General features: G+C 38.5%; 1 protein-coding gene across 1 annotated transcript in view; it reads left to right on the forward strand.

Moving 5' to 3' along the window:
• Window positions 1-22,318, forward strand: part of LOC126094633 (protein king tubby) — a 68,119-nt gene extending 45,801 nt beyond the window's left edge. The window contains exons 7-9 of the mRNA XM_049909120.1: window positions 17,608-17,725; window positions 17,814-17,966; window positions 19,090-22,318. Of these exons, the coding sequence (XP_049765077.1) occupies window positions 17,608-17,725; window positions 17,814-17,966; window positions 19,090-19,223 (405 nt within the window). The 3' untranslated portion in view covers window positions 19,224-22,318. The remainder of the gene's footprint in view (window positions 1-17,607; window positions 17,726-17,813; window positions 17,967-19,089) is intronic.
• Window positions 22,319-25,438: the final 3,120 nt, after the last annotated feature.

Consider the following 25,438-nt stretch of genomic DNA (forward strand, 5'->3'; position numbering starts at 1 on the left):
TTCCTTGAATGCAACATAATGTTTTTCTCACCTAGCTCTCTTTTTATTTTATACTACTGGTGCTCAGTTGGACATATGACAAGACAATTTATTACCGTGTTAACTGAAGCAACGAGGAAGGAATAGGTATGGTGTCTTAACTGTGAAACAACAATGGAACAGGGCAAAACAATTTTATTTGTGGCTGGCACACTTTACACGTAGGCATGCCTGCTTGAGAGTCTGGTCTGCACCATGTCCACATAATTCACAATCCATTCAAAAAAATATTGTTTGAACAGGTACCATAATGACATCTCTCCCCATATGCTAACATGAGGTGGATTCTTATCCACCTTTTGCATATAATGAAAATTTTGCAAAGGCCAGAAAAGCATATTGCTCATGTGTGAACTATAGTATATCACACATTCATCAAAAAATGACACTCTTCAGCCAAACTTGGCATTTCGAAATTTTGCCAACAAAGCATAGCAGGTTGCAGCTCGCTGCTCCATGTCACAAATGACAATGTAAATCCTTTCATTTTCAAATCTTTTTTAATGAGGTCATGCACTGTTGATCACAGTACTTGAAGTTCAGCTGCCCTTTTTGTGAATGGATTTCATTGGAGAGTGCTCAGTTGAATGAGTGATGGCGGCAAAGGTTTCCTCTCCCTTTTTCTTGTGTGTGCTAAGTGGACCACCTAAAACTAAAGTATGTTGTCCTTAATCAAGCAAGGTTGCTTCACAAGGGGGCCCTTGTCAAAGTGCTTGCTGAATGCACACTTATCTCTCTTGTTTTTGCCATATTTGTGAACATTTGTGTGTCCTGTCTGTAAACAGTGTAACTGTGTCCACTCACATCAGCTGTGGTTCGCAACTAAAATGAAGCAGTACTGAAACAGAATAATACATTTTTGACAACTATGCTTGTCTTCAAATGCAAATTTGGGGTACTTAAAAAACAAATTTTTAATTCCCCCATTGTACAAATTAGATAGTTATAGGGACTTTCTCAATCTCTCTGTATTTCCATTTTTAGTTTCATATGCCAATGGAAAATCTAGATTTGAATATCAATAATGTAGTGAGTAAACATAATTACCCATCAAGTAGAAGATGCAGTCAGTCATTTATAAGCAAATAAACATGAACAAGGCTGAGAATGTTGCTAGCTTGCTGACAACTCCTTGTTTAAATTGTGTACTTAGTTTCCTCATCTAGACATTTCAAAGGAACACATTTATGACAATATTAAAGATTAACAAAAAGTTAAAATTAAGTATATATTTATAATTGTATTATACCTGGTTATTCAGCTGCTTTTTTGCTGTCTCTGTGCATATTTAATTACAGTACTATTTTATTTTGAATTTACAGTAATAATTATAAGTAATGAAATTAGAAGTAAAGGTGCCTGAAAATGGGAGGGAGAGTGGCTAATGGGTGGGAATGAGAGCAGCAGGTGTATGTGACAACAGTGTGTGGCACCATAAGCTCATTCGGGCCACAAGAAGGGGAGTTGTGTACAATGCGTGAAGACACACTACAGTACATTGGGAGGAAAAAACAGATCAGAGGGAAAGAAGAGTCTTCCACAGGTGTATGACCTACATGGCAGGGGGTTCAGAGTGGCTGTGGCGTAAGTTTGGACTGAGGCATTGCGTAGATGGTGTTCGTGCCAGAATATCACTTTGGGAGGGGAACCCTTTCAACACTGTGTGTGTGTTGGGGGGGGGGGGGGGGGGGGGAGGCCTCTGTATTTCTGAAAACGAATTCATCCAAAAGCTAGCAAAGTTCTGTCTTGTTTATGTGCCTTTCATTTAGTATTTTTACTATTCAGTAAGTTGTTACTTTTACTCCATAAATTATTTACAATCCACCATGACTGTCCATTACTGTGTGTAAGTCTTAAGTAAAAGAAGAAATTATTATGTTTAACACTCCACTGTATTGCTTGACAGGGACAATTACTGTCGAACCAGAGGTGCGTAAGATGTTAATCACAGTTTGGTTTTGATGAGTAGCAACAGTGTGTTGTGACCTCCTCCTCCGTATAATTTCCTGAATCCATTTAACCAGGTCGAAGAAACCTTGATTTAGATTTTTGCGGGTTTCATTTTAGTGCATATTTCGTACTTCATGTAAATCTTTCTTCCATTTATTCAATTCGTGCCCCAATTTTTCTAAATGAAACTGGTTTTGCTCGCTGTCTAAGTTTGAGTGTTTTCTCCTTCCAGGAAAAAAAGTATACCTTTTCTTTGTCACTGAAAGATATTACTGCACATATTTTCTTTCAGCTTAGGAGGTGCTCTTATTTTTGTTCTGGACTTTAGTTACCACAACAGTCATCGTTTGAACCACAGTTCATCAAATTGTCACGGTTATCTCTTTTTCTTTTAATTTTACCACAATTTCTAACAAAATGTTGATGCCATTCACATGAACGTCCAAGAATTTAACAAATAAATAACATATATGTAGGTCTTCGGGAGAAATAGGTGATTTTTATTGCATACCTTGTTTTCTGTATTTTATTTTTGGAAAGTTGAAAACTTGGATTCCACATTACTGTGATACTCTGGGACCTGCACAATGACAGATGCTATTAGCAGGCATATGCCAAGAAATCACAAAGGAAGTTGATTCAGTTTTATCTCCACTGTTAACACTTGGAGATACTGCAAAGGCAACTGCTAATTATTATGAATATTAAATGAGCTACAAATTTGAGTGAATGGTGATTGTGAACAGTTGTGTTGGAAAACCTATGAGTGGAAACTGAAATTTGATGTACAAATTACGATTGCGTTGTGCTGTGTTATCTGTTTAGTGATGTGTCATCAATCAAGGATATGGTGCCCATCTACATCTACATCTACATCTACATTTATACTCCGCAAGCCACCCAACGGTGTGTGGCGGAGGGCACTTTACGTGCCACTGTCATTACCTCCCTTTCCTGTTCCAGTCGCGTATGGTTCGCGGGAAGAACGACTGTCTGAAAGCCTCTGTGCGCGCTCTAATCTCTCTAATTTTACATTCGTGATCTCCTCGGGAGGTATAAGTAGGGGGAAGCAATATATTCGATACCTCATCCAGAAACGCACCCTCTCGAAACCTGGCGAGCAAGCTACACCGCGAAGCAGAGCGCCTCTCTTGCAGAGTCCGCCACTTGAGTTTGTTAAACATCTGCGTAACGCTATCACGGTTACCAAATAACCCTGTGACGAAACGCGCCGCTCTTCTTTGAATCTTCTCTATCTCCTCCGTCAACCCGATCTGGTACGGATCCCACACTGATGAGCAATACTCAAGTATAGGTCGAACGAGTGTTTTGTAAGCCACCTCCTTTGTTGATGGACTACATTTTCTAAGGACTCTCCCAATGAATCTCAACCTGGTACCCGCCTTACCAACAATTAATTTTATATGATCATTCCACTTCAAATCGTTCCTCACGCATACTCCCAGATATTTTACAGAAGTAACTGCTACCAGTGTTTGTTCCGCTATCATATAATCATACAATAAAGGATCCTTCTTTCTATGTATTCGCAATACATTACATTTGTCAATGTTAAGGGTCAGTTGCCACTCCCTGCACCAAGTGCCTATCCGCTGCAGATCTTCCTGCATTTCGCTACAATTTTCTAACGCTGCAACTTCTCTGTATACTACAGCATCATCCGCGAAAAGCCGCATGGAACTTCCGACACTATCTACTAGGTCATTTATATATATTGTGAAAAGCAATGGTCCCATAACACTCCCCTGTGGCACACCAGAGGTTACTTTAACGTCTGTAGACGTCTCTCCGTTGATAACAACATGCTGCGTTCTGTATGCTAAAAACTCTTCAATCCAGCCACACAGCTGGTCTGATATTCCGTAGGCTCTTACTTTGTTTATCAGGCGACAGTGCGGAACTGTATCGAACGCCTTCCGGAAGTCAAGAAAAATAGCATCTACCTGGGAGCCTGTATCTAATATTTTCTGGGTCTCATGAACAAATAAAGCGAGTTGGGTCTCACACGATCGCTGTTTCCGGAATCCATGTTGATTCCTACATAGTAGATTCTGAGTTTCCAAAAACGACATGATATTCGAGCAAAAAACATGTTCTAAAATTCTACAACAGATCGACGTCAGAGATATAGGTCTATAGTTTTGCGCATCTGCTCGACGACCCTTCTTGAAGACTGGGACTACCTGTGCTCTTTTCCAATCATTTGGAACCTTCCGTTCCTCTAGAGACTTGCGGTACACAGCTGTTAGAAGGGGGGCAAGTTCTTTCGCGTACTCTGTGTAGAATCGAATTGGTATCCCGTCAGGTCCAGTGGACTTTCCTCTGTTGAGTGATTCCAGTTGCTTTTCTATTCCTTGGACATTTATTTCGATGTCAGCCATTTTTTCGTTTGTGCGAGGATTTAGAGAAGGAACTGCAGTGCGGTCTTCCTCTGTGAAACAGCTTTGGAAAAAGGTGTTTAGTATTTCAGCTTTACGCTTGTCATCCTCTGTTTCAATGCCATCATCATCCCGGAGTGTCTGGATATGCTGTTTCGAGCCACTTACTGATTTAACGTAAGACCAGAACTTCCTAGGATTTTCTGTCAAGTCGGTACATAGAATTTTACTTTCGAATTCACCGAACGCTTCACGCATAGCCCTCCTTACGCTAACTTTGACATCGTTTAGCTTCTGTTTGTCTGAGAGGTTTTGGCTGCGTTTAAACTTGCAGTGAAGCTCTCTTTGCTTTCGCAGTAGTTTCCTAACTTTGTTGTTGTACCACGGTGGGTTTTTCCCGTCCCTCACAGTTTTACTCGGCACGTACCTGTCTAAAACGCATTTTACGATTGCCTTGAACTTTTTCCATAAACACTCAACATTGTCAGTGTCGGAACAGAAATTTTCGTTTTGATCTGTTAGGTAGTCTGAAATCTGCCTTCTATTACTCTTGCTAAACAGATAAACCTTCCGCCCTTTTTTTATATTCCTATTAACTTCCAAATTCAGGGATGCTGCAACGGCCTTATGATCACTGATTCCCTGTTCTGCACTTACAGAGTCGAAAAGTTCGGGTCTGTTTGTTACCAGTAGGTCCAAGATGTTATCTCCACGAGTCGGTTCTCTGTTTAATTGCTCGAGGTAATTTTCGGATAGTGCACTCAGTATAATGTCACTCGATGCTCTGTCCCTACCACCCGTCCTAAACATCTGAGTGTCCCAGTCTATATCTGGTAAATTGAAATCTCCACCTAAGACTATAACATGCTGAGAAAATTTATGTGAAATGTATTCCAAATTTTCTCTCAGTTGTTCTGCCACTAATGCTGCTGAGTCGGGGGGTCGGTAAAAGGAGCCAATTATTAACCTAGCTCGGTTGTTGAGTGTAACCTCCACCCATAATAATTCACAGGAACTATCCACTTCTACTTCACTACAGGATAAACTACTACTAACAGCGACGAACACTCCACCACCGGTTGCATGCAATCTATCCTTTCTAAACACCGTCTGTACCTTTGTAAAAATTTCGGCAGAATTTATCTCTGGCTTCAGCCAGCTTTCTGTACCTATAACGATTTCAGCTTCAGTGCTTTCTATCAGCGCTTGAAGTTCCGGTACTTTACCAACGCAGCTTCGACAGTTTACAACTACAATACCGATTGCTGCTTGGTCCCCGCATGTTCTGACTTTGCCCCGCACCCGTTGAGGCTGTTGCCCTTTCTGTACTTGCCCGAGGCCATCTAACCTAAAAAACCGCCCAGCCCACGCCACACAACCCCTGCTACCCATGTAGCCGCTTGTTGCGTGTAGTGGACTCCTGACCTATCCAGCGGAACCCGAAACCCCACCACCCTATGGCGCAAGTCGAGGAATCTGCAGCCCACAAGGTCGCAGAACCGTCTCAGCCTCTGATTCAGACCCTCCACTCGGCTCTGTACCAAAGGTCCGCAGTCAGTCCTGTCGACGATGCTGCAGATGGTGAGCTCTGCTTTCATCCCGTTAGCGAGACTGGCAGTCTTCACCAAATCAGATAGCCGCCGGAAGCCAGAGAGGATTTCCTCCGATCCATAGCGACACACATCATTGGTGCCGACATGAGCGACCACCTGCAGATGGGTGCACCCTGTACCCTTCATGGCATCCGGAAGGACCCTTTCCACATCTGGAATGACTCCCCCCGGTATGCACACGGAGTGCACTTTGGTCTTCTTCCCCTCCCTTGCTGCCATATCCCTAAGGGGCCCCATTACGCACCTGACGTTGGAGCTCCCAACTACCAGTAAGCCCACCCTCTGCGACCGCCCGGATCTTGCAGACTGAGGGGCAACCTCTGGAACAGGACAGGCAGCCATGTCAGGCCGAAGATCATTATCAGCCTGAGTATCAGCCAGAGACAGAGCCTGAAACCGGTTCGTCAGACAAACTGGAGAGGCCTTCCGTTCAGCCCTCCGGAATGTCTTTCGCCCCCTGCCACACCTTGAGACGACCTCCCACTCTACCACAGGTGAGGGATCAGCCTCAATGCGGGCAGTATCCCGGGCAACCACAGTCGTAGCCCGATCGGGGGATGCGTGGGACGAGCTGGCCGTCCCCGACAAACTCCCATCCGGACCCCCACAGTGATGCCCATTGGCAACAGCCTCAAGCTGTGTGACCGAAGCCAACACTGCCTGAAGCTGGGAGCGAAGGGATGCCAACTCAGCCTGCATCCGAACACAGCAGTTGCAGTCCCTATCCATGCTAAAAACTTGTGCAAAGAACGTCTGAACTAATCTACACAGAGCGCAAACAAATCGACACAAAATTTAAACGGTTATTAAAATACGAGATTGTCTAGTAAATGCAGTAACTTGTGCACTGCTGACACACTGCTCGGCGGCGGAAGGAGACTACGCGAATTTACACTATTCAGGTACTAAAACGCGATGCTACAACTCTCAAATACTATAATACGCACGAAATTTATGAATTTAACAATGCAAGTACCAAAAACACGCAAATAAATTAAGAATTAAACTATGTAACAAATGAGTGAGCTAGGAGTATACGAGTTGCTGCTGCAGCTGCTTATCCAACGGCGGCAGGGAGCACACTGACTGTGACCAACCGACACTGGCCGTTCAAAACAAAAACATAAGACAGACGACTACGCGAATTTACACTATTCAGGTACTAAAACGCGATGCTACAACTCTCAAATACTATAATACGCACGAAATTTATGAATTTAACAATGCAAGTACCAAAAACACGCAAATAAATTAAGAATTAAACTATGTAACAAATGAGTGAGCTAGGAGTATACGACTTGCTGCTGCAGCTGCTTATCCAACGGCGGCAGGGAGCACACATGTGCCACACATGCTCCATCTGTTACAGCTATTGCAGGGGAGTACATTCTCCAGCCACCTGGTGAGCTAGGAATTTCGCAAAGTTCCACATGTTTTAAAAAAATACTTCCAGTGTGTTTTAGCAGCTACAATTTTGACATTGTGTTTCTTCCAGTGTATTCTTCCTGTATAAAAAAAATTCAGGGCAAGTTTAGACATGTCAGAGTGGACTATTCCCTTGTCAGAACTACTGAACATGACAACTGCGTAACTACTTAAGAATGAGTCAGTTTTATTTGGAGCACTTTGAAGTGTGTGCATTTCATTTTTGTTAGCACTTGATAGTTTATGTAGAGAAACTGGCCGTGGAAATTTTACTTTGTTGTGTTTTTATTTTTAGGAATGCCACAGAAACGACAGTAATTCATGAAAACATTTCACCAGAACAAAGAGAGGCCACCACGATTATAGTTATTTAACTGCCAGTTGGAGTTACAAGGATTTAAAACTAAAAAGATTTAGCACAGACATATTTCTGTTGTGGTACTGTCTGACAGGTTTAAAACTTGCTGTCACATGAAATACACAGCAAAATTGTATGGAGTTTCTGAATCTGACCTGCATCAGAAATGTGTTGGTGTATACCCAACAGATGAGGTGGGATCATTGGTTCTGAGAACTGTAGCTAATAACGCAAAGGTTGTGTGTCCACAAATGCACAAAAGGAGCCTGTCAGAGTTAATAGCTAAAATAACTAAAATATGCTTGTCTGTGGCCAGCTAATGCCATGAAGGTTCCTTAAAATGGCTACAGTTCATGGCTTCAGCTTCCATAGGAAATCCTGGATCAACAATTGTTATATTAGGGGCAGTCAAATGAAAACAGATAAGCTGTTTATTATTTCAAAAGTAATCACCATAATTATTAATTCATTTACCCCTAGCAGACAAGATGGGCAGTGCCTTCATGTAAAAGTGTTTGTGGTTCCTTATAAAACTATGATTGTATCCAGGGGTGTGCTGCTTCGTCCAAAGCAAATTGACAGTCATGAATACCTTTCCCTGAGGCTCCAAAAATATGAAACTCACATGGGGAGAGATCAGGACTGTATGGAAGATGTATAAGGGCTGGCAGCAAAGCTTCTGCAATGTAGTCAAAACAACCTTCGTAACATGTGGGTGGGCATTATCCTGCAACAGAATGTTGCTAAAGTTGTTTCTACCACATGGCAGAAGTTTCACTGGGAAGCTCTTACATGTCATCCATATAGTCCCAACTTCTCCCCATGCCATTTCCAAATGCAGGGTGTTTATAAATAGCAACTCAAACAGTCTTACCAAGAACCTTATAAATGTTCAATGTGAGCACCATTTGTCACACAGCACACATTCATTGTACCCAAACGCTTGATAGGCCGCAAGCTTGCTTTGCATGGTCTCCATGTTCACTCGACCTAACGCCATGCGATTTTTTTTCCATTGGAGCTTCATCAAGGATTGTATGTATGGGCCTCCTTAAGAAACCAGATAAGCAGCTGTTGCTACAATCACTGAAGACACACTTATCAACGTTTGGGAAGAACTAAGCTATAGACTTGATGTGTGCCGTGTGACAATTGGTACTCACATTGAACATTTATAAGGTTCTTGGTAAAAGTGTTCATTTGACATATCATTTATAACTGTAAGTTTAATATAATAAATATTATAAAGCATTAAAACCCTGATAATCATTTATAAACACCCTGTATTTGGTGGCCTGAAGGAAGACATTTGTAGCCATTGATTTGCTTCAGACAGAGGTGGATGCCTGAGTACAATCAAGATTCTGCAGGCAACCACAAACATTTTTCCTTGAAAGCATCAACTGTTTTGTCTCACAGCGGGATTAATGTACCGGGCAATTATAATTAAAGTGCAGCTACGCACAGAAGTTCAGTGTCGGCTGTGGTGATTGTATAGCAGTGAAACTTGGTAGATATGCTTGAGTGTTAATGTGGTACCGATTTAAGCTGGAAAAGAAAATTAGTTCCAGTTGTGGCCAACAGGTGGAAATATAGTGCTGTTCACTGTTTGTATGACAGTATGACGTCCAAGCTGGGGTGTCCGCCTCGGGCGGCAATTTTGGGGGGGGGGGGGGGGGCAAATTCATATTCTTGAGGGAAAAACCTGGTTTCACAAAGCACCTAGCATCCAGCGCACATTGGTCTGTCGATTATTCGTGTGATTCTGAAACGCATCCCTGTTGATTTTTTAATTATTTTTGATTGATTTCTAAATGAATCATAAGTTGATTTTTGAATGCTTGTATAATGTATGTGATGCCTCTCAGAGGAATCCTGGTTGCATCTGCAAATAAACTTTCCTGCATTCAAAAGGGGATGGGGTATACGAGATGAGTGGAAGAAAGCCTAACGGGTGAATACCAATCAGTGTTTGTTATGTGGTTGTCTGGGTTTGCGAATGATCAGCTTTTTTATAATTACTAGTAAAATCCATAGACTCGGACTACCAGAGTAGCAACAAACGACAAACAGGAATAACTGATAAGAAAGATTATGTATTATCTTCTCGGTGTATCCAAGAAAATGAAATTTTGACATAAAAGGTTTGGCCAGATCGCTCCACTAGTAAGGGCCAGTTGCACAGTCCCTAGCTAGTTGCTGCTTAAGTTCAATACTGGGAGTAGCACAGAAAATGCGTTATATAAACATGTAATAACGCCTAACCGGAGAATAAATGCAGGATAACAAAACTGGTGATTGTTGCAGGATTAGTGAAGTTCACCAGAGAATGAGTCTTGACACTGGCAGGAATATTTTCATAATTAGTGTTGGGTTGTTTTTGGGGAAGGAGACCAAACAGTGAGGTCATCGGTCTTATCGGATTAGGGAAGGATGGGGAAGGAAGTTGGCCATGCCCTTTCAAAGGAGCCATCCCAGTATTAGCCCGGAACGATTTAGGGAAATCACAGAAAACCTAAGTCAGGATGGCCGGACGCAGGATTGAACTGTCATCCTCCCACATGCGAGTCCAGTGTGCTAACCACTGCACCACCTCGCTCGGTTCAGAATTAGTCATTACAAGATTGTTTGTTAGAACAAGGAAGGAGAAGAAATGGGGACATCACACAAATTATGGAAGAATGTGACTATTCCAAATTTATACAAAAATGTCGTACTACTACTTTTTGCTCTCATGCTTGAGAAGCTGGAGCGTATGAATGAAATATGAAACTATTTCCTAACATAAAGCTTTTTGATTTTATTAGGCCTAATAAGCATTTAATATTGGCATTATGTGAATTATATTCTGTTGTGCTATAAAAATGACCATTTGTGCCAAAACAGTCTCATTTATTTGGTTTGTGTTACAATCGCTGGAATGTTAGACAGGCCTGTTTCGTTTCATCTAGCAGACAGTGACAAAATATACATAATCAGATCGAGAAATCACTCCAGCATTGGATACTATTTGTATTAACAGCTTTCTCAGTATTAGACAATGACATTTCTATTTTTCATACAGCAAAACATCTTACGAACTTTGGTGAGGTAATAGATCATTTCACAGAAAGGAAAGCACGCCATGTAAAACTGTAGCAAGATTAGAGAGAGAAAAAATGCTAGGACCTAAGGATTGAAGAAATATGAACAGTCTTGCTTGTGTCTTGTCTTTATGCTTCTTATACTTAATTTTGTCACACAAAACAGCAAGTTATTAGCTAATAGGCAATAAAGAGTGCAGATTTTCTGAAGAGTTCCAGTTCTCCCGGTTACAAGTAATCCCATCCAGTATTAATTGTGAGTTTTGTAAGAGGGGCACGATGTAAAACCGGCCGACTGGGAGCAGGAGAGGCACCACAGGACATTTTAATTTCCACTCTCGTGAATGTAATTTGATGGCACCCATTACAAAATAGACATGTTTGAACTCCACAGAGCAAAATACAGTGACATGTGATACAAAAATGTTGTGTGAGGCGTGGCACTGCACTTTGGCGCACTTAAGAGTGAATAACATGCTTTGCATTTCCTCGGATTTATATGTTTTATGTATCAGACTGTTCAGAAAGATGTGCGCTACAAAATGAACTTTTTTTGTAAAGTTAATTTTTAAAATTTTTGGCATCCTATCTCAAACACTTGGGTGGGGGGGGGGGGGGGGGGGTTCGGAAATATCATAGATCCGAGGCAGATGTGCAGAGCAGTCCGAGTTGTAGTGGGTAGTGTTCACGTGACCCGTGTTTACGTTCGGTGATTTTGCTGCTTCCTCTTTGTTTACTGCTCTCACGTGAAATAAAAACAAAATGTATTTCTGTGGCCAGGAGCTATCAAGTGAATTAAAATATATTCACATAATTACAGAGGGCTAAAATGTTATTAGTTTCAGATCTTATTTTATTTCTACCTTACTGGCAGTCAAGCATTAATCTCCTTGTGGGACAATGAAGTTATGTTTGTCGGTTTGCTAAAGAAATTTGGCTTTTTTTTTTTCCGCTGAGGCAGTCAATTTATTTGAAATAAAGTGTTTTATTCACACTATTGGCTAGTTTCAACTGCTCGTTGCATTTCAAATGTATGTTTTCATCTTATAGCATGTATGGCAGTATGCCATAATAAAGAACTAAATTTGATATAATACAGTACTGGTGTTTAAAGAAAATTTACATCCCGAAAACCACAGTGAAAAGCTTAACATCAAGTCAAGGCCTACTTCATTGGGAATCTGAAAATACGAATGTGCACTGTAAGCCGAATTATGCATTTTACTATGCATGCTAGAAGATGTAGTTTTAATTGGTGATGATGGTTTTTCATTAACATCAATCATTATTAACATTAACAGTAATAATTATTAATATTAACAGCAATAATTATTCAAAGCAGGCCACATTAAGAAGAGAATGGTTTGCAAACAACTGTTTTGAAACAGATCTGTAGAGTGGCAATATTTCAAAATTGAAACATATGTGAATGGGGAGCACTGCTGCGGCGTTTAAAATAGATGAATACTGGATAAAGAATGCCGCTTCTTGATTTGTGTACCCTTTCCTCCTGTCAACAATATTCCTTAAAAAAGAGTCGACCAACTCGAAATGGGATTTTAGTCTAATAGACGAGAGTATTTCCACAGCTAGAATTGTACTTGCTTGTATTTTTCGTAATTATGTTGTGTATGTGTTCCTAGTACAATAAATTTTGCCCTGCAGCTCTAATATTGTCAAACCATCTATCTTCTGATTGGCAATGATGCTCTGAGAAGCAGCAATATGTTGCTTATTTTTGTAATATAACTGAAATCCCACAAACAATGCCGCGCTGTCTAGGGCACCTTGCCACGGTTCGCGCGGCTCACCCTAGGTTCGAGTCCTCCCTCAGACATGGGAGTGTGGGTATTGTCCTTAGTGCAAGTTAGTTTAAGTTAGATTAAATTAGTGTGTAGGCCTAGGGACCGATGACCTCGGCAGTTTGGTCCCATAGAACCTTCCTACAAATTTCCAATTTCCACAAACACCTAAGCAAAGCATGGATATCCAAAAAGCGAACAGTATTCTCTGTTCCCCACTTCATATTTCAGTTTGTCCACACACTATGAACACACATAACCTCAAAACTCATACAACTAGTGTTGCCAAAGTTGGAACACACTGAAAGCTTTTAGTTTCACCAACGAGTTGGGCAAAGATGCGACATGCATTTACAGTCACCGGTAGCGCAGTTGCCTGCGACCTCATGTCGTCATGTAAACTAGGCTTTACTTTCCAAGCAAATTTCCTTTTATGCAAGATGAACTGTGTGTGAGTATGTACGATGATTTTCGTAAATCACAGAGTGTTGACTCTCATTTAAAAATAAACCCTTTGAAGACGAGCTATTTAGAAGAATTTCAAGCCCAGATCAGACATTAATGTCATTATTAAGCATTTTACAGTGTAATGCACGCAAAAAAGATCAACAATATATGTGAAAGTGTAGCTTCTCTTGCAGCTTATTAATCTATAGGTAGTGGAGAGCGGTCGTGGTAATTCAGACAATAAATAATAGCTCGCACTCCCATCACTTACTATGAATACTATTATTCTTGCAGTGTATACACAATACGTGTAGCGTAGGGTGTGTACTACAGAGAACTTATCTGGCAAAGGTACAGTTCTCGCTGCGGTAGGGTAGTGATATTATTGCGGGGTGAGCCAGTGGTTCTACATCCCCACAAATCTTCGAGATCAATATTATATGTAAAAGCTTTGCTTCTTCTTGTAACAACACTATGTATATTAATTTAAACCAATAACTTTTCCTATTTGTATGTTCGCGCTACTTAACAGTGATGTTGCTATTGGCTGACTACATCACGTGTCCTATACTGTGAATTTCCGCTGTCATTGGCTGCCGAGCTAACATGACATGAGCTGTGTCTGGCTTACAAAAGCGCATCACAATCTTGACTTCTATGCTTTGTAAAGTAACATGCGGTGTTTGGTGGAATTCGCATTTATACTTTCGTAATACGAAAATATGTAGCGTACATGTTGCTGCACATCAAAGATCCTTCCGGAACATGTCTTTTTTCCCCCTTAGTTTCGTTTTCTAAAGTGACGAGTAATTCTACGCCGGTGTATAAAACCAGAGCCATTCAAAGGATTTATAACTTTTACAGTTCCGAGGGAAAGTATACTGTCCCTTAACATGGAACAACTGTATTTTCACATGGGAGAAAATGTATTTTTAACCGGGAAATCCAGGAAAAACCCGGGAATTTTTTTTTCCTTGTCCATGTGTACACCCTGTCTACAGAGTGCAGTGAATACACAGAATTACTGAATTCAGGATGCTGTAAACCATGCACTGTGCATGAAGAGCCATTGCACTCACTTTATGTGACTGTGTATATTGGGTTCACAAGCACCTTTATTATAGTTCACTTCTTTGAAGAGAAAACACCCAGGGGGCTGTCAGGTGTACCATGATGTTTGCACATTATTGATACATTCGTGTACAGCATGTAATTCCCGCTTTGGAAGAGTGCAGCTCTGTGGAAACCACTGTTTTCTTGCATGATGGGACAACATCCTGTGAAAGATTTGCTTAATGCAATCTTCCACAAAATTGTTATTTCTAGAGGTTTTCCAGATCATGGCCTGCAAGATCACCTGATCTGAATCTACGTGACTTTTAGTTGTGGATATATCTAATAGAACATGTTTACTGTGGACACATTCAGTCTCTACCTGAACTGAATCCCAGTACATGTGAACATGTTGCTCAGATTCCCCTGTAACTGCTACGAGCAACTACTGATCACATTGTCTTATGGTATACAGCATCTGGTCAACATCTCCAGTGCTCATATTGAACAAATTGTATAGTTGGCAGTTAACAATAAAATCAAATTACAGCTTTCTCAGTTGATTGACCTTGTCTGTCCACATCCTCTTACTATTCCATGACATGGAAGCATTTGTTTACTTCTTGCTTGCATTCACAGCACTAGATTTGCACCTGGTGGCTAAAATTGGAATTGATTTGTTTTCCAGTGTAAATGGGTTCCACATTAATACATTACGAGGTGTGGCTAGAAAAAAAACGGACTAGTACTGGTGAAACAATAAAACGAATGCAATAAGGCTGAAAGTCGCGTGGCCTGTCACGTGACTCTCGCTCCGCCTACTGCTCGAGTTTCATCTGCCTCCTGCACTCAGTCTGCCCGTGGCGTCTGTTTTAAGTAGTTGACGTTTTGTCTGTGCGTCGGAAAATGTTGAGTGTACAGAAAGAACAGCGTGTTAACATCAAATTTTGTTTCAAACTAGGAAAATCTGCAAGTGAAACGGTTGTAATGTTACAACAAGTGTATGGCGATGATTGTTTATCGCGAACACAAGTGTTTGAGTGGTTTAAACGATTTAAAGATGGCCGCGAAGACATCAGTGATGACACTCGCACTGGCAGACCATTGTCAGCAAAAACTGATGCAAACATTGAAAAAATCGGTGAACTTGTTCGACAAGATCGCCATTTAACAATCAGAGCAGTGTCTGAGTTAACAGGAGTTGACAAGGAAAGTGTTAGGCAGATTCTTCATGAAAGTTTCAACATGAACAAAGTGTGTTCAAAAATGGTTCCAAAGTGTCTCACAATTGAACAGAAGGAACGCCGAAGAATGACTTGTTCTGACATCCTGGAAAACATTGAAAGTGATCCCACCTTCTTACAAAATGTTATTACTTGCGATGAATCGTGGTTTTTTACTTACGATCCCGAAACTAAACGCCAATCGATGCATTGGAAAACTCCTGGTTCTCCACGACAAAAAAAAGCACGAATGTCAAAATCGAAATTCAAGGCAATGATGATTGTTTTTTTGACATCAAAGGGATTGTGCACATTGATTGGGTACCAGAGGGACAAACAGTGAATCAGCATTACTACATTAGCGTCCTGGCTACCCTATGTGAGCGAGTACGGAGAAAACGGAACGATTTGTGGAGAAAAAAGTCATGGATCCTTCACCAAGACAATGCCCCAGCTCACAGTGCGTTGTCAGTGAAGACGTTTTTGGCAAAACACAACATTCCCATCTTAGATCATCCACCCTACTCACCTGATTTGGCCCCCTGTGACTTTTTTCTTTTCCCTAAAGTCAAGTCAGCTTTGAAAGGAACTATATTTGAGACTGTTGAAGCAGTAAAAGAAAAAGCGACGGAAGTAATGTATGGACTTACCGAAAATGATCTGCATCATTGCTATGAACACTGGAAAATTCGTATGGAGCGGTGTAGAGATCGAGGAGGAGAGTACATTGAAGGAGATAACATGAAATTGTAAATAAATGTTTTTTCCAGCATCAGTCCGGTTTTTTTCTAGCCGCACCTCGTATATCATCTACCAAGTTTCGGTGCCCTATGATAATTACAGCCCACACTGGATCCCTGTGAGTAGCTGAACTTTAATTACAACCACCTCGTATTAACAGTCACGGCAGTTATTTTTGGAATAATAAACAGTTTATTTACTTTTTTCCATCCGTCTTATCTTCATTTGAGGCCCCCTTATATTAAGAAAGTTACTGTTGTTTGGAAGAAAGGGAATTTTGCTAAATGTGCTGTTACACCTCCAAAGAGGTGGTGTTGGGTTGCAGACAGGCACCTGTAAAATTACATTTAAGTATGCCTGTCTCCTGCTTAATACCTTTCCTATTTTTTGTGCAATCCATTCTACCTTATATTGTTGTTAAAGAAAAAGAAGTCATTGATCACTGTGTCTGAGTGTTAGAGCAGGTAGTGCTAAATTTCTTACAGGGTTGAAAAATAATTTGTTGAAGCAAGAGAGAAGTGCAATCAAAAGGATAACTCAAACACTTTTTGTGATTATTCTCAACATTTTGTACTTGAACAGTATCATTTTTAGATTTGCCATCTGATCAAGGTAATTCTGTACTGCAGTGGTAGGTACATATTTTTCATAGTCTGGGTACAGAAACAATGGAACAGCTATATTTCTCATTGACGAGTATATCATTCCCTTTGATAGCAAGGAGATCGAAATTTTACATTTTGTTTTTATTATTATTATTATTATTATTATTATTATTATTATTATTATTATGGTTAAATCCCCAATGTATTTCCAGGCCACTGAAAAAATGGTTTTTGTTACACAAGCAATATAGGTTTTTGTTATGCTGTTTTGGCAGTTTGACAGTCTGAATATGTGTTATAAAGTGTGTAAGAACTATAAAGTAAGTAAGGCTACAGGTGTTTTTACGAACAGTTTATTTTCCACAGACAGTTATGCCAGTAATGGTGTTCATTGCTTTTCAATGTAGTTTGATACTGATTGACACATTTGTTGCACCGGCATCACATTTTGCATAAGGAAATTCTGTCTCATTATCCATACACTGTCTACATTCTGAAAGTCCATATTCAGCGAAGGTGTCCAGCTAAATGCTTGTTCAATTATCTGTGGAGATGTAGTTGAAAATCTCTGTGTGGTCTGGGCAGTAATGTGCTTCCTCAGTACACCCAAAACAGAACCATCCTCCCTTCAAGTCTGACCTAGCAACCAGCAACTTCCATCATTTAAAATCATTATTACCAGTCCATACTACAGTACATCAGAAAAATTGGTTGTGGGATAAAATCAGCCCATAAGAGCTCTTTATGCCTTATTCAAATCAGCAATTTATTAACTGTGTGAATACCACTTGTATATTACTCCACCTTTCTAATTTGAGATAATTTACATGTTTTCTGAATTGCATTCATTTCTTTTTACTCTTTATTAGGATACAAATGTTCTTGGCTTCAAAGGTCCAAGGAAAATGACAGTTATTTTGCCAGGGATGACTCAAGAGCACAAGAGGGTACAAATCTGCCCTCAAGATGAACATGAAGGTTTGCTGGGTAAGATAATTTTTATACGTTCTTGTACAGCTTGAATCACAGGAAAGATCAAAATAACTCATAACTCAATATTGGTCTGTGAATTTAGAGTGCTGGCGAAATAAAAATATGGATAATCTCATAGAGCTTCATAATAAAACACCAGTATGGAATGATGACACACAGTCATATGTGCTGAACTTCCATGGGAGAGTCACTCAGGCATCAGTAAAAAATTTCCAGATTGTTCATGACAGTGATGGTATGTATATTATATAACAATACATTTTTCCTGCTTGTCTTGCTCATATTTTTTAAAGAAATGTTTTAAGTTGATTTCAAATAAAATTTTCTTTTTACGTATAGTTGCAGATTTTGAAATATATTTGCTGTATAAAAGTAAGTATTTGGCTTTTCAGCTTGTAATTTTACCCTCCCACACATCACTAGTAAATTTTCAGTCTCTTTGTTGCTTTTAAAAGCTTCGAGAGATGTAAGAAACACAAAAAAAAAATTTTACTTATCTTCATTTTCTTGTTGTTGGCTGCAGTACATATAGGGGTAGATTCTTGAGGCTGCAATTTTGACTTTGTGCATTCCAGTTGACATAATAATTGATGAAGTACTTTCTGTTTCTATGACTTTCTTATTTTATCCCATTCTTCTATATCACACTGATGTGACAATCTCCATTTTCATAAAACCAAAAATTATATTATTATTGTCAAAATTAAAGACACATCCGTTTCCATCAGAGGCATGCATGCCCACTACTCCCAACATTCTGCAGTACTCACAATATTCCAAAGAGTTTACAGATCAAAAGAGTTTACAAACTTTCTTGACAAAAGAAGAATTTTCACCAAATTATATCACAATTTTATAAATGAGTCCAGAAATAAATTTGATAAATATCGTCAGATTGTGCAATTAATAATAGGAATTTTAAGTAGGCCAGATATTTCGTAATTTCAAATATTTCTAAAAGAAAAGTAATTTTAACTGTACAAATAGAGCTAGAACATTGATTGAAACAGATTAATTGCGTTTTATACATCGTAGTCCGAAATATAATACATCATATACAAAATTATATGAAATTCTAATAGTGAAACAGCTGAGATAATTTTAACCTATACAAGATACAAAAATATTCCTGGTATCAGCTATTTCTATAAAAAAATAAAAAAGTAATGTTAGAGGAGGGTGTCCCATTACAAGCTGAGGCATAAAATATAATTAAATTTAAGAAAAAGCCCTTTATTTTCATTGTGGCAGACCTGATATGTTAGAATAATTTAAATTTTATTCTTTATTAGCCTTCTCGCCAAATGTATACATTATTACTGCTGCCATTGCCAGTAATGTTTCATTTATATTTTCAGTTGATTACATAGTAATGCAGTTTGGTCGTATTTCCGAAGATGTCTTCACGATGGATTACCGATATCCTATGTGTGCACTACAAGCGTTTGCTATTGCTTTAAGCAGTTTTGATAGCAAGTTAGCGTGTGAGTGACAATTTAGAAGCATGCAAAGTTTTATGATAATCGTACATTATCAAACAATGGAACCCGAAGATATGAAGATGAATATGCTGTAGCAGTATGCAGGAAAGAATGTTACTTCTTAAACCCACGTGATTGCATTTTTACAATTTGCAGTACCAGTCATCACAAGATAGACACTGTTGTATGTGCCACGTGTGTGGCTGGAGCACGCACAATCATTGTACACTTTGAGTAGAACTGCTAGTTTGTCTTTTTTAATGTATGTGTGCTGTGTGGAGATAACAGTATTTATATTTCATACGTATGTGACCTTTAAGATGACGGTTTCTAGTCCTAAGCAAAACATGATACAATTTATATTTTTTTAATGGTATTTTAATGACATATGAAGACTTGATTTATGTCACAGTTCATAATATTTGTGTATAATTTGGCATGCAGTTGCTTGTCAGTCTGCAGCAAAGTTAAGTATAAAGTTGCACATGTCAGAAAAGTCTTTCAATATTTTACCTCTCATAAGAAAATAATGCCATTGCATGACAGGCCTAAATATAACGAATCTTTGTCACATCTGATTTTAATTTTAAATTGCATTGTTAATATTTTCTCAAAGCAATACGCACTATTTTAATGACACTTTTGTCATGTTGTCACCTTGTGAATCTCTCGAGAGTATACTTGTTGCTATGTGATTGTCTGTTGTGTGTGCTAGACATAGGCCTACTGATTTAATAATGTGCTGAAGCACTATATTTGATAACTAATGGAATTTAAATGGCCCCCATGATATATGAATCTGTCTTAAGCATCTGTGTTTTAAAGAATTCAAATCTTGTTGTTTATAATATGCACTTATATTGCTCACTGTACATATTGTCATATTTCATGCATACTTTCATAAGTAGGTTTTTAGTGATCTATCAGTGTATATATGACACAATTGTTCATTGTTGTTATTTTTTTACATTTCAAGTGGTGTAATCTCTCTGTTACAACATTTATACATCACTCTTGCATTTATATACAGTACCAGCTTTTTTATTATTTTTCTGCATTTGGCACTTGGGAGTTTATGCCCATAAGTGAGATACGACTTATTCTGTTTATTTTTCTATTATTCTGGTCAGAAGATGTAATGTATGCTGTGTCTTTAGCTGTAAATTAACTTTATTATCAAACATAAATCTACACATATTCAGCAAGCCCTCATTTGTCAATTCTTTTCCCTGACAGGTGAAATACTGTCCTCATAATAGAATTTTATCCAGGATGCCTATCTTTGTTGTAATAATTCATAAACCATAAACATTCTAGTTGTTGTGTTAAATTTTATTTACAGGCATGGGGAATTGTTCTTAAATGTAATAACTTGTAAGGAGCAGTAATTTGTCCATGGCTCACCATACTTAATTGTGAAAAAAGAACTGTAATTTACTTCATTTGTAAAACAATGTCTGTAAAGCCAGTGTGTGTGAAGTTTGCTGATATACTGGCATGGATAAGTGAATTCCTGTTATTTGATTAGTGTCTTCAAGGTTGTACATCATTTCCATATTGCCATAGTTTGTTGCCAGTTAATACAATTAATGCTTCTAAAGTTTTATTATTTGTACAGTACAGAAAATTTGTGTATGTAGTGATAAAATATGAAACATTGACTTTGTGAAAAAGTGCTTGGTACCACAAAGGCTGCATGTCTTCATGGTTGTTTCTTTCTCTGATAGATTCTGAGAAATATCCTTTCAGGGTGTGGGAATGGGCGTTGGAAAAATTTACACTTGATACTCATAGTAGTTCCCATTTGTTTTGCTCTTATACATACTATGACCATCAACTTTTTACAGTGAGAAACACAACTAGATAAAGAAAACACTTGTATTTTAGTGATGAGAAACATGCAAATGATTCGTCCATATACCTAAGTTTTTAGGTAGCTACAAAATTATGACAGGGTTAATATCTTTTTTATATATCTTTATTTTTATGTAATGCTCACTTTATAATTGTAATCGGTGTCACCATCATTGTCAAAACTGCCATGGAAATCATCAATGTTGCTATTTTTTGTTGGCTTCAGGCTAAATTCCACACTCCATGTGTAAATTATATCCTTCCCAACAAGGTAGTTTGATCTCTCCTCTTTGTTGATCTGAGCTAACTGTAACACTTTGTGATCTCCGTACAGAATATCATCAAAGACTGAATCTACTTTAATTACTATTACAATAACACTCTTGATAGATGTATCACTCATTTTTTTGTTTCCATTTTTTCCACATTATGTGAACTTCTTACGCTGTATTGGCTAGTTGTAAAACCTGTGTCACAAAACATTAAAAAATACAAGCAAGTGCTGCTCTCAAGCTATGAGCGCATGACCACAAATTTCCAACAGTTCTTTGTCTCTGCATACTAAATTAATTTGTAATAACTAGTTTTCATGTTCTTAACTGTATCATTGTCTGTATTTTTGTATATGCCATTCAATCTTTGTTCATTGGCCTTCCATTTTCTTTATTCACTGGCATTCCATTCATCACCAGCCCTTCAGAGGTGTATCATATTCCTTAAGATGAGTTGTAGATATAGTATGGTATAATATTTCAGTATGCTAGCATTACTGCCTTTGGATCACGGGGTCCCGGGTTTGATTCCTGGCCAGGTTGGGGATTTTCTCTGCCCGAGGACTGGATGTTTGTGTTGTCCTCATCATTTCATCATCATCATCATCGCCATCATCATCATCATCATCTTTCACAGTGGCTGGACTGGGACTGTGTGAAAATTGGGACTTTGTACGGGCGCTGATGACTGCGCAATTGAGCACCTCACAAACCAATCATCATCACATCAGTATTTCAGCATATGCTTGATGTTGATTTTGTTGGATACTCCATCAAATAATGCTACAGAAATATTTGGATTTACCAGTGCATGCATCATAAATAAGTCTTTACTCCGTAACTCTTGCCTCTTGACCGGTGAGTTTGTAGTTCATGACATGAAAGTGGTGGTTACAAATATTAGCCTGATTCTTGAAAATGTACTCTTTCACTCAGCTGTAAGTCTAAATAATACTGGAATGTAAACCCCCCCCCCCCCCTTGGACAGATCTTTCATTTAATATTTTGAGCTGATAATAACACCCCTTATCATGAGCCAAAATATATAACATCAAAAACAAAAGTTACTTCATATATATGTACATTTAAACAATTTGAGATAATGGACATAGTAGTTGCCTGCTTTTCTCCAGCATCTTTCCACTTTCCCCTCCCTCCCACTGTTGGAAATTTGTGTGTGTGTGTGTGTGTGTGTGTGTGTGTGTGTGTGTGTGTGCGCGCGCGCGCGTGTGCGTGCCACTATCTGGTGTGGCAAGAAAAAGAGTAACCCTCCATAAACACTAGTGGGATATGATAATGCACAGCACATATGGTTTCTGTCTCTCCCACCCCCTCCTTCTTTTCTATCTTTCGTTTTTTTTCTTACCGCCGTATCTTTTGTTCATTATCTCTGACTTCATATTTGTGTGTCCTATGTAGTTACTCCTAGTTTGTTCATGTGTTATTCTTCTTTACCTCTTATCTTCATCTCCCCTGCATCGCACTTTTCACCACTCCGATTTTAAACTGTCTTCAGTTTAATTCCTGTACTCCACATATTGACAAGATATTGTAAATAGTATTGTCTGGTTTCTTTTTATCCTATAGTTCTTCATTTTTGTCACTTTACTCTTCATTATTTTTCTTCTGTACCTGGCAGAAATGTGGAACAATTAAGACTCAAAACTGCAGTTCAGCCTTTTTTATCCCTCTCTTTGGTAAATATTGTGTGTGGTTCGTTTTTTTCTTTTCACAGTGGCATTTGTGTATTAAAGACTGTTTAGTCTGTGTCAGTGTTGAATTAGAAAGTGTTTAAAATGCTATTTCCATCTTATTCATTAGATCTACTGCATCTGATGTGGTACCCACCTACTTTGAGTTTAAACTACTCCTCATTCTAACTTTTTTGTTTTCTCACTTCTCCATCTCCCATGTTCTTGTTATTGTCACTCTTCCACATTTATTAATCAGTTTAACTTCTCCTTTCTTAGGCTCACATTACAGTGTCAGAATTCTTTGACAAAGCATTTATAAAAGCTAGGGCCTCTCCCTGACCTTATAAAAGATATGATGAAAGTACCCCAATGTATCGTAAAGTATTTTGTGAAATATCTTTTGTAAAAGTTAATTGGCAGAGTTCTTTTACAGTGGAATAGGTGCTTTACACTTGCAGTGTGTGCACAATTATCATTTTTTAGATGTTGATTGCACACTATGTCGTGTGTAAATTTTTGTTTTCACAACTTGTAAGTTGCTTTTATTTCATCACTGATTTCCTCTTTCATTTCGTGCAGCTTTGCTGTTTAATTCAAAAGATGTCTCTTTTTTTTCCCAATCCTTTCCTATCTCTTTGCAAATGAAGGCCACCTGCTAAGGAAAAGTGTCTTCTGTTTGTAAAATTAAGCATCCTGAAATATCCTAGCTATTCACATTTCCCAGAATGTGTACATGGACATGCACAGTGGAGTGAGTCATTACTATATCTAAACGTGCCATACCCGCCATTAAACTATATGCACAGCTGGGAGCTGTCAGTGAAGTTGAGGTGTCTGGATCTCAGTAAGAAGTAAGCTTGTTGCCTAATGCGCAGAATTTTCCCTGTGCAGCCATTGACAATATCATAACTTAAAAATTAGAAAATAATACTCAAACTGGTTCGAGCTCTCTTTTAATTTGAGATTCTAATTCACTGTCATGTTCAAGTGAGGAGTAATGTGTCGGAATTCATATTTCAATTTATTATTTTGTTAGAATAGCTTTCACAGTACACTTACAGTTTGATTTGTATTTCTTTTGTTAATGTACAAATTGGTGTTTTCTATGTGATCAACAAAAAGTCCCAACAATATATTTCCAAAAACATTTAACTGTAGATTACTCCACCCTACACTCATTTTATTTGCATTAGCAATGCACTTATGCTTTGCTATTAAAATTGGGTTAGCTAGCAAATTGCAGGGTTGTTCCTCTTGGATTAAATGTCTGTAGCCATATCTGGCACCTTGATGTTGATGCTTTTGGTTATGTGAATTATGAATATACAAAATTGTAATATGTCATCAAAAGGACAACCTGTCATGCTTTCTGTGATGTGCTATTGTTATCATTGCAAAAACCTGAAATCTCTGTTTTCAATTATGCTGTCATTATTTTGCATTACTATCAAATAGTGAGGTTGCTTGTCATTTGTAATGACTTGCGTATTTAATCATTTCTATTACAGTAAGACAAAACTATTCTCATGATCACAATTCGCCTCATTCTTCCCTATTATCCAGAAATACTGCCACATTAATGTATTGCTATTTTATTTTATATGTGTGTAAAACATATATCAATAAAGTGTGAAAAGCAGAGAAATAGTGAGGCCTGGGTACACATTGTGTACATTTTATGTTACGTAAAATAGGAGTATTACATTAGAGCTGAAATACTCGATATTTAAAACTGCTGTAGGTTTCAGTAATAGAGAACAAAAGAATGACTTGCTGGAATTTTAAGAAATCATGTTGATGTAATCTGGTACGGTGCTCGAGAGCCTCTTCATTATTTATTGCATCAGAAAAGAACGCAAATAAGTAACTGTTGGTACATTCCCTTATCTTTTTTAAACTCTTTTATATATATATATAATCATTTAAGTGAATTTGCTGGAACCCTTGCTCTCTCATCCAATTTAGCAACTGTGATCACTGTGCCATAGTTTCCCCCCTATTTATGTCACATGGTAACTTTGTTTTATCTGATAATGTCTGCAAATGTGTTTATTTTGTAGATCAACATTTTCATTGGCTTTAAGTGTTAGCAGACCATTATTCTCCAGGGTAACTTTCATAAGGTAATAATCAAATGCCTCTAATGAACATAATTCTTATATTGTGCGATATCAAGAAGATGTTTTACTTTAAATAATAAAGTTGTATTGTTGAGCAAACTGTTGACTTTTGCTCATCTGCAAGCTACAAGAACAGTATGTATTGGAAAACCACATTGATATGATGTGACACCAGAAACTGTTTTCTGGTGTCGTATGAAACAACCTGTGATATATTGGGGTCATATCACGGAAAATACCGTAGCAAGCAGTGGAAAAGTCAATGAATCAAATATCCTTGGTGAAA

Source organism: Schistocerca cancellata, chromosome 8 (genome assembly GCF_023864275.1).
Source record: "Schistocerca cancellata isolate TAMUIC-IGC-003103 chromosome 8, iqSchCanc2.1, whole genome shotgun sequence".
Lineage (NCBI taxonomy): Eukaryota > Metazoa > Arthropoda > Insecta > Orthoptera > Acrididae > Schistocerca > Schistocerca cancellata.